This window comes from Strongylocentrotus purpuratus, unplaced genomic scaffold (assembly GCF_000002235.5).
Source record: "Strongylocentrotus purpuratus isolate Spur 01 unplaced genomic scaffold, Spur_5.0 spur5_scaffold_1, whole genome shotgun sequence".
Classification (NCBI taxonomy): Eukaryota; Metazoa; Echinodermata; class Echinoidea; order Camarodonta; family Strongylocentrotidae; genus Strongylocentrotus; species Strongylocentrotus purpuratus.
The window spans coordinates 7,533,528-7,543,626 of NW_022145594.1; the positions used below are offsets into that span (position 1 = coordinate 7,533,528).

Sequence of the window (10,099 nt, forward strand, 5' to 3'; positions counted from 1 at the left end):
TTAGAATTCCAGCTCCTTGCATAAACCAAAGTCGCGGTTTTCAAGACATTACAGCGATGAGTGATATGGAGTATATATGCAAAATGAGTTCATAATGTTCAAGACAACCTGGATATGGTCGTTCTTTTTCAAAAAATTAACATGGCATCTACTAAAAAGCCCGGATACAAAGTCATACTCAATTAGTTTTAATATCCTAAACAAAACATTTCCAGCTGTCAGATTGGTCAATAACGGCGAAAGAGGGCGATGTGTCGTATCTGTATCTGTATGATTTGGTCAGCAAAATGTCCTTTCCAGACACATCCACGCTAACGTATTTGTAGACAGAGCACGCTGTGTGTGGGTTGACTCTAATCAAATTATTGGGAATGTTTAAGTAAATTGTTCTTAAAAGTGGTTAATGATGGGCTGTTTACTATGGAGGTTGGGAGATTATTCCAGTCCTTGATGGTTGACACAAAAAAGGAGTCCTGGTAGGCTCTAGCTTTGTGGCGAAGTTGTAGAAACTTCTGGTTGTTCCCCCTGGTTTCTCTGGGATTCAGTTGTACATAGTCATACAAAGGAATGTCGACCAGTCCATTCTTCATTTTGTATAACATGCTGAGTCTCTGGTTTCTCCTTCTAGTTTGAAGCGATTCCCATCCTAGGTCTTTTAGCGCCTTGGTGACTGTGCCTTCTTCTCTACTGTAGTTGCTAATACAGAATCTGGCTGCTTGTCGTTGGACACGTTCTAGGGACTTGATATTCTGCTTGGTAGAGGGATCCCAAGCTGACGATGCATACTCGAGAAGCGGTCTTACTAACGCCAGGTACGCAGTTGATTTCACCTTCTTGTTGCAACTCCACAAGTTCCTGCGGACTACATTCTGTATTCTCTGGGCTTTCTTGGTAGCTGCCTGAGTATGAGTATTCCAGCTCAATGTATTCGATATGTGAACACCCAGGTATGGATGAGAAGACACACTCTCGAGACTATGGTTACAAAAGTTATACTTGTGATGAGGGGGGTTTCTCTTACCAATGGTCATGGTACAGCACTTGGTTGGGTTGAAGTTCATCAGCCATGTGTCTTGCCAGCTTTCCAGTTGTCTAAGATCTTTCTGCAGTACGCTGGTATCTTGATCAGCTGATACGGCTGTATACAGCAAACAGTCGTCTGCGAACAATCTGGTTGTGCAGGCCATGTTGTTTGGTAGATCGTTAATGTACAACAAGAACCATAGTGGGCCGGTCACTGTACCCTGCGGTACGCCAGATGTAACAGATGCAGGTAGAGATGAATGACCATTGATGACAACTCGTTGTGTGCGGCCCATCAGAAAACTTCTCACCCAAGAAGTGATTTCTCCCTCAAGACCATAATATTGTAGTTTAGAGATTAGGCGACGATGAGGGACCTTGTCGAAAGCTTTTGTAAAATCAAGCACTGCCATGTCGACTAACTTATTTCTATCCAGTTCTTGGCTAATATCATTGATTGTGAGAATTAGCTGCGTTTCAGTAGATCTTTTAGCACGAAACCCATGTTGGAAGTCTGATAGGATATGTTGATTTTCTAGGTGTTTCATTACGTGGCTATGTATGATGTGTTCCATGACTTTACTCAATACTGATGTCAACGAGACAGGTCTGTAGTTTGCAGCACTCTTCCTGCTCCCCTTCTTGAAGATGGCGGCTACGTTGGCGTCTCTCCATTCTTGCGGTACTATTCCAGTGTTGATGGAAGATTGGAACAGGTCTTGCAAAGGTGCAGATAGCTGCTCAGCTCCGATCTTCAGGAACCACGGTGGAATGCCGTCCGGCCCTTGTGCTTTGTTGGTCTTCAGCGTGCTGAGCAGCTTTTCGACCCCTTTCCTAGTAATGTTGAGATGTCCAATCTTCTGGTAAGGGCTGTTGCCAAGGGACTGTGCTAATCCAGGAGGCTCGTTGGTGAAAACGCTCCGGAATTGTTCATTCAAAACGTTTGCCTTGTCTGTGTCGTTGCTTACAGTCTTCTCCCCTTGCTGGAGATCTGCTACTCCCGAGTTTTCTTGTTTCAGTTGCTTAATGTAAGACCAAAACTTGCCGATTCAAGAGTGTCCCTAACATATAAAGAACGGGCTTCTTTAATGAGCTTGTGTGTGCTTTTCCTAAAGGCCTTGAACGATTCCCAGTCATCCGGCTTTCCTGTCCTAACTGCCTTGTTGTATAATCTCTGTTTCTTCTTAATCGTACGACGTAGTGATCTATTGAACCATGGTGAGTTAAATCGGCTAGTGGAAAACTTGTGCGGGACATGTTTTTCCATTGTGTGTAGTATTGCACTTCTAATTTGTTCCCATTTGTCCTCTACACTTTTGTCTTGGTTCGTTTGGAAATAAGTATCTGAAAAGTCTTGAAGTGTCTCCTTGATACCCTGAGTATCTGCTTTACCCCTGAGGTAGATTTTCCTTCTTATCGGACGCTTCCTTGTCCACTATATCTTGTCCACTATTTCAGGGTTATTGGAGAAGATCAAGTCCAAGATGTTTTCTGTGTTTCCCTGAATTCTTGTAGGTTGGGTGACATGCTGAGTAAGTCCCAATTCTTCCACTAGAGTGACAAGCTTATCAGCTGCTCTGGTGCTGTATCCACTCCTGCTGGAGACAACATGATCATCCCACGAGATGTTGGGTAGATTAAAATCCCCTGTGAGGATGACATTGTGAGAATTGATCTTATTTCCTAACCTTGTAAAGGATTGCGCCAGGTGGTCGATTGCTTCACCATTGCTGTCATTCGGTGGACGGTAGAAGACTCCCACAAGCAAGGGTCTACACCCCTTTATTTTTGTTTCAGTCCATAATATTTCACAATCAGAGTTAAGTTCACTGCAGTGCGTTGTAATCAAATCCCCCTTCACTGCTTGGAAGACTCCACCTCCAGTCTTTAGCTGTTCACGATCTTTCCTGAAGATAGAGTGGTTGTCTGGGAAGATTTCACTGTTATTAACCTCTGGGTCTAGCCACAATTCTGTTCCACAGATGAAGTCTGGTTTAACGGAGTCGATGAGCACTTCGATATCACCAGCTTTGGATCTTACACTCTGGCAATTAGTCAATATCAATTTAACTTTGTCTCTCTTCTTGGCATTACACTTTCTATTCTCTTTATTATGTCTCTTATTTCTTTTACTGTTGGGCTTGGGCTGCGATGCACCCACATCCTTCTGGCTTGCCGGCTGGGAGCAGACATCAGCATCAGCATCAGTATCAAGAGCATCAAAAGGGTTTTCAGTTGAGATTTCACCTTCGCTGAAGAATGAGTCTGAAAAGTTTAGTTCACTGCAGAGTGGGCAAACCCACGTACAATTGTTGGTCATAAGTGATATGTACAACTGGTAATCTATATCACAGCAGGCTGTGTGTAACCATTTATCGCAGCTATCGCACTGGACTGCGTGGTGATCCCTTAATACATTTCCATCGCACATACTACGCGGGGCGCAACAATCAGAGCAATACCACTGTGCAGAGTTGGCTCTCAAGTTCGATAATTGCTTTTGTTTGACTCCAACACAACTAGGATGGAATAATAGTTGGCAATCAGAGCATGTAAGTTTGTTCTTGCCGATCACAAGTTTACTGCAAGAGCTGCAAGCCTTCGCTGAGCTCTTCTTTCTGTTGGAAGGTCGAGCTGGTCCAGGGTTGGGTTGTACATCCCCAGCACACATGATTAACCCCAAAATAATAGTTCTAGGTTGGGAACAGCTTAGATCTCTTTGACTAGTCTGGTTATACATGGTAACAACACGATCCAGGAATTTATTTCTGTTTGATAATCTCGAGTTCCAAATAGGATCAAATACATATCTTGCTGCTAATGCAGTGGTATCCCTTCTCGGCATGCAGAAGGCATAATTGCATACAGCATGGTGGCTAATGATTGTCAATTTAGGTCTACTTACAGTCTGTAATCCCTTCTCCCCAGCATGAATATCTGTCAGACCTATCAATAACTTGGCAGTCACAAAGATGAGCACGGCCTTGTTGAGGTTGAAGCGGCGTCGTTCGGTCCCCATGACGTACACGTAAGCAATACAAAATGGCGGCAGAAATCCAAGATGGCGGAGTCCGCGAAAATTTAAAAAGTTAAAACTACACAAATAAACTCAAGCGAATACGATTACAAAACTGCAGATAATCAGTCTAAACGATTTATTGCACTCCAGATAAAAAACGCTATCATAAAATCCATATCATTGAAGCTTGCACATGTAGATATAATGTCGAAATGTCTCGTAGAAAAGGTTGCGGTGGTAGAGTAGATCTCCGTAGTATACGCTATTGCACCGTAGTATCGCGTAGGTGATCCACTGTGACTCGCGAGCGCGATGCTGGCTACAAATTGCAGGTAAAAATCCTTCCAAAATATAAGTCTAAAATTCGAAATAATCACACAACTTATGTTTTTAATATTAAAAGAGCATATATTGCTTGGTTAAAAAGCAGGATGGCAGTTTAAAAAGGCAAAATTTTAGCGATTTTGTTGAAAAGCTACGAGCGAAAGTTTTTTTTAGCGTCTATCCACACACAGCGTCCAATGAAGCTTTCTCGATATGCGTTTGGTATCCACTTTCCCCTAGCCACAAAATATCGCGTGTTTTTACATTGACATGGATATAAGTTGCATCTGTAGACAAGTCAGAAAGCATTCACCGATGTTATATATAATATATATTATACAATTGTCATGAGCTGTATAATGTCACCATGCAAGAACAATGAAAGGGAGAGTGGTTCGTACGACCCATCCTTTTCAAACCCATAAATTCTGGACTAAAACAATATCTTTCATTAACCCTTGCGATGCTTACCCTGACTTCATCTAAAAATAATAAACCTGTATCTCTGACCAAATAAAGCCGGGGCCCCGTAACCCGAAGCTTACCCATAAAATCGTAAACATCAAGTTTACGATCACTTGCTGTTTGTGTTACGGGGCTCACAGCAGTTGTCCCTGGAGTATGTCTGGGGGCACATGGAAGGGGGTCGAGAAAGAATGAGGCGAAGTTTAATGATAAGAAATTATTAAAGAACAAAATGTGAGTTGATAAAACAACCTGAAAAGGGAGAAAGACCTGGGTACGTACCAGGCGCGGATCCACGGGCCCAATTCTACCGGTCCGGCTATGGCAAGCCCATTGTGTAAAAACTAGATAAACTCAGTTTATCAGAAAAACTGTGTTTATCAATGATAAACTCAGTTTATCAACTGATAAACTGAGTTTTTCTGATAAACTGAGTTTATGAACCGATAAACTCTGTTTATCTGATAAACTCTGTTTATCTGTTGATAAACTGAGTTTATCATTGATAAACTGAGTTTTTCTTGATAAACTGAGTTTACCAACTGATAAACTGAGTTTATCAACTGATAAACTGAGTTTTTCTGATAAACTGTGTTTATCTGTTGATAAACTGAGTTTATCTGAGAAAAAAAGAGTTTATCTAGTTTTTACACAAAGGGCTTGCCATAGCCGGGCCGGAAGAATTGAGCCCGTGGATCCGCGCCTGGTACGTACTGATGTTTCGTCGTCTATGAAGACTATGGACTTTTACTTAATCGTAATGCTAAACTCAGACCAATCCAATCCACTCAGATCCTTCACCCTAGTAACCCAATATACCGGTTTACTAATATATTAACATTTACGGAGGTTTCTTTCCTGGGGACCTTGTGACGGGTTATTCATGAACATAGTATTAATAATAAATGAACTATGGTACCTGAGGTGTTTCACAAAGACTAAGATCAACTTTAAGTTAGCATTAACTATGGCAGGCTGTTCATGACACTGTTTGCTCTCACCATTTACTGGCATTGATATCTCAAGGGACGTACAAATCATGGTCACAAATCTACAGATTTACATTTTTTGATAATTAATTATTGAAGGAAAAGAATATTATCTAAAGATCATAATTGAGAGACCAATCGTAGTAGCAACCGGTGTTCAGACGGGGCTTCCTAGTCGGCTTAAATATTTAAATTATACTATTAGTTGTCCCAACGCTCTTACGCGGACAAAGAGGCCTTTTTTTATTTGATTTTTTTGGTCTCAAAATTTGAAAATCTGGCCGATCGATTTTGGTTTCGTTGGGGGGGGGGGGGGGGGGGGGGGGGGGGGGGGGGGGGGGGGGGGGGGGGGGGTTAGGTCAGCTTTTTAGGTCACCCATTACCACAATTTTTTAAACATATTTTTTGTTTTGTTTATTAAAAAATCAAATAAAGGGGGGGGGGGGGTCCAAAACAACGCGCCTGTGTACAGCAATAGAATAGATAAGCCCGGTGTAATTGGCGTAGCATTGCACATTACATGTTTTATCCTAAAATAATTTGAGAAATAAACCTTGCTTCAATAATAAAACCTGCCCAAAGCAGATACAAACCAGCTCTGTCCAGACTTTTCGGACTCCATGTACTCACACACTTTTATCTCTCGCATCAACAAACCAATAAGAATAACAAACATCTCCGCTACACTCATGAATAAAATTTCCTCAAACTGTACATATCTCACTACACACCTGGGGGTGTTTCACAAAGCCTAAGACCGACTTTAAGTTTGACTTAATAATAATAATAATAATAATAAAGACATTTTTATAGCGCGACATATCCACCCAGAGGGTGCTCAGGGCGCTTACAATGATCGAGCTACATAATATACTTAAATACAATTTTACTTACAATACATTACACATTACACATAAAAAAGGAAGAAGATGATATTAGTTAAAGTTGCCCATTAGATAAGTTTTCAGGCTGGCCTTGAAACTATCTACTGATTTACAGTCCTTAAGTGTGTTAGGGAGACTGTTCCACAATCGGGGAGCTGCTGAGGCAAATGCTCGATCTCCCCATGATCGTCTGGTCTTAGGGATGATCAGAGTTGATGTATTGGCAGAACGCAGACCAGAACGACCAGGCTTGCGAAAGTTAAGTAGAGAAGAGATGTACTGTGGCGAGGAGAACTTCAAGGCACGGTATGTGATCAGAAGGATTTTGTAGGTGAGACGATGTTCAACAGGAAGCCAATGCAGGGATTTAAGGACTGGAGTGATGTGGGCGAACTTGCGTGTATATGTCACGAGACGGGCAGCAGCATTCTGAACAACCTGGAGCCTCTTAACTTGAGACATAGGGATGCCATAGAGTAAAGAGTTACAACAATCGATGCGGGATGTAACAAATGCATGCACAAGCTGCTCAGCCGCCTTTGTGGTGAGATACTTGCGAATAGCACGAAGATTGCGGAGACTGTGGATCGCAAGTTTAACACTTGATGATACTTGTGACTCCATGGTCATATTGGAGTCAAAAATAACTCCAAGATTTCGAACTTTCTTCACTGGAGTAATTGATGACGAACCAATATTCAGATAGGGGGTTACCGACTTGGCGAGTTGCTGCTTGGAACCCAGCATAACAAACTGAGACTTAGCTATTGCAGGCCGTTCCTGCCACTGTTTGCTCTCACTATTTACCGGCATTGGTCTTTCAAGGGACGTATAAATCATGGGCACAAATCTACAGAATATACCTTTCGCAATAGTTTATTATTGGAGGAAAAAATATTATCTAAAGATCACATTTGAGAGACTAATGGTGAGAGCAACCAGTGAACCACTGGTTGCTCTCATCATAGTTTTTATCACCCTTTACTGTCTAGTATCAGAAAGAGTTCAAACAAAAATCTAGTTAGATTTCTAATATTATTTGAAGGGAACAATCAGGTACTATAAATTTGAAACTCCACACAACTAGAATTGGACATATACCTTAAAGTAAGGGTTTCGTTTTGGGATTCCTAAACTGATCGTTTTCCCCTTTTCAATGACCATATCTTCTTTCAACTTATTGGTCCGAATTGGAGCAATTCCATTTATGATTTAACAAAAGGCAAAAGTTTAAAGTTGCCACTGGAAAAAGACTGGTTGAATTCCCTTTTCAAAGTTAACCCTTTGACTGCTGCGGGCGGCAAATTCAGTCTAAGAATTCAAATTGACCAATATGTTTGGGCTTAGAATGGTTATGACTTTCTTACTGAAACAGAAATAGGTACTTTTATGATGAAGCTTATTCAAATGAAATATATTTTAAACTCAAAGACGCATGTTAAGTAAGAATTTTAACATTTTAAAGCTTGTTTTGTTTATGACAATTGTTCAAAAATTAGTGGAACAAAAGGGATTAAGGAAAATACTGTTGCATGCAGAAAAGCAAATGTAAAACAGTAGATGAAATCTGCAATAACTATTAGATGTTCTCTGGTGGTACTAATTTCCTTGGCTGTAATACCTTACAGATGCTTGGTAGGCATTTGTATGCTAATCCTAATATATTAGCTGGTTTGCTAACAACCCTAAAACATTGAATAATGTACATTCTATTTTATAAAATAACGGTATGTTTGTGGGAAGAAAAGAAAAGGATACAGGTAATGCAATATAAGTGGATGCAAGGTGTCAAGTCGTATTTTCTACAGCAATGCATACTTTAAACTTGATGTTCAAAAAAATATATCCGATAATTTTATTCATTAATTAATTTGTCTGAAAGTAGTCAAACAACAATCATGAATAGATAAAGATACTGCAAGCGAATGACCCAAAGTGAATACCGGCATACATATACAATATAAATAGACACAATATAGATGCAATATGATTATAGACAGACCCAAATGGACCCATACGAACCCAAAGCACACATCTGCTAAAAACCAAGTATTTCATGAATATCGGTTGCAACCCTCTGATGGCCAAATATTGTTATTCTTTGTTACTCCTGTTACGAATATGTAAATGAGATGTTGATTGATATGCGAATTCCAAAGTGTTGCTCGAGTTGAGAGTAATAAACGGATCAAAGGTAACCAAATCGTCTTGATTTTCTTTATATATTAATGTAAATGAGAGTTGTGGAAGGGCCAATGTGAGTTGTTTGTCCCGACCTAACACTCCCTTCAATTTTAACACTCATACATTTATATAATTTATATTATGGAATAAGAAAGTTGCCATTTATTGATGCAATGTGCTTCTTACTCTTAAACCTCATTACAGAGCTCAGTGACACGGCATCTTCAATGGGGCGACAGGTGCGCATCATTTATGGAGGAGAGCAGACACCCAGAGGCATTACACCAAACATGGGCGATGCACAGACCATAAGCCAGGATGTGTACTCCTTTGACGACTCCGATCTCACAGAAATGGAATAAAGTTACTAGTAAATGTGTTTAGTGTGTGTCATATGATAATCATCTCGATGCCAAAATTGTCCTTGCCAGCAGTCATAGGTGGTACATGAAACTAAATTGTTTATGTTGGCCTATATGTTTTAGGGCAGGTCCAAGCAATTGTCCCCTCTGGGGGTCAAATTTAATCTTTATATATATTTAACAAACTGTACATCATTTTAAAGCTGAAACTATGAATTTTATGAATCTGATGAAAAAATTAAACATTTAATCATAATACGAAGAATGCCAAGGTCACGAACTTCGATTTGTATTAATTAGCGTGACGTACGGGACATTACATTTTTATTTTATGTATCTCATTTGAATTATTTGTTTAAAATTAAATATCCCGGGACATGTAGACCATCATGCAAGAAAATAGGAAAAAAATATAAAAACTTTCAAAATTAATTAATTATGCAAATGAGGTAGGTTCCAAAGTGTGATTTCCCGTACGTCACAATTTGATCATTAATTTTAATCATGAAAATAATTTTTTTTAAAAGATATTCTAGGAAGTTCTAATTTAGATGAATACCTAACAAAAAATAGGTTTAACAAAAATTCCAAAAATTCTGTGTTGATTACATAATCAAATTAAGAAATGTGACGTACAGGACAAGTGTGTGACGTACGGGACAACCCTATATAAAACCAATGCAAGATGTGAAAAAGGATATGACCAAAAGGAGAATATACACTGTGTTAGGAATACAGGGATATATGAACATTCCAACTGGGTCCCTTCTAGGAGTTTACTTGTACTTGTTACTTGTTACTTGTAGAGATAATCCCGATGGCAGCTATCATACAGCTAAACTGGGATGT

At 39.9% G+C, this 10,099-nt stretch overlaps 2 protein-coding genes across 2 annotated transcripts; both read right to left on the minus strand.

Annotated features, from left to right (window-relative positions):
- Positions 1–362: 362 nt before the first annotated feature.
- LOC115921229 lies at positions 363–4,042 on the minus strand. Its single transcript, XM_030978495.1, has 3 exons — positions 3,929–4,042; positions 2,474–3,202; positions 363–2,045 (listed from the first exon to the last, which is right to left on the minus strand). The coding sequence occupies exons 1-3, from the start codon at positions 4,040–4,042 to the stop codon at positions 363–365; spliced, it is 2,526 nt and encodes an 841-aa protein (XP_030834355.1).
- A 2,713-nt stretch (positions 4,043–6,755) lies between these two features.
- LOC115921230 lies at positions 6,756–7,517 on the minus strand. The gene has a single exon (XM_030978496.1). It carries the CDS (start codon positions 7,515–7,517, stop codon positions 6,756–6,758), a length of 762 nt encoding a protein of 253 aa, XP_030834356.1.
- Between the last annotated feature and the right edge of the window lie 2,582 nt (positions 7,518–10,099).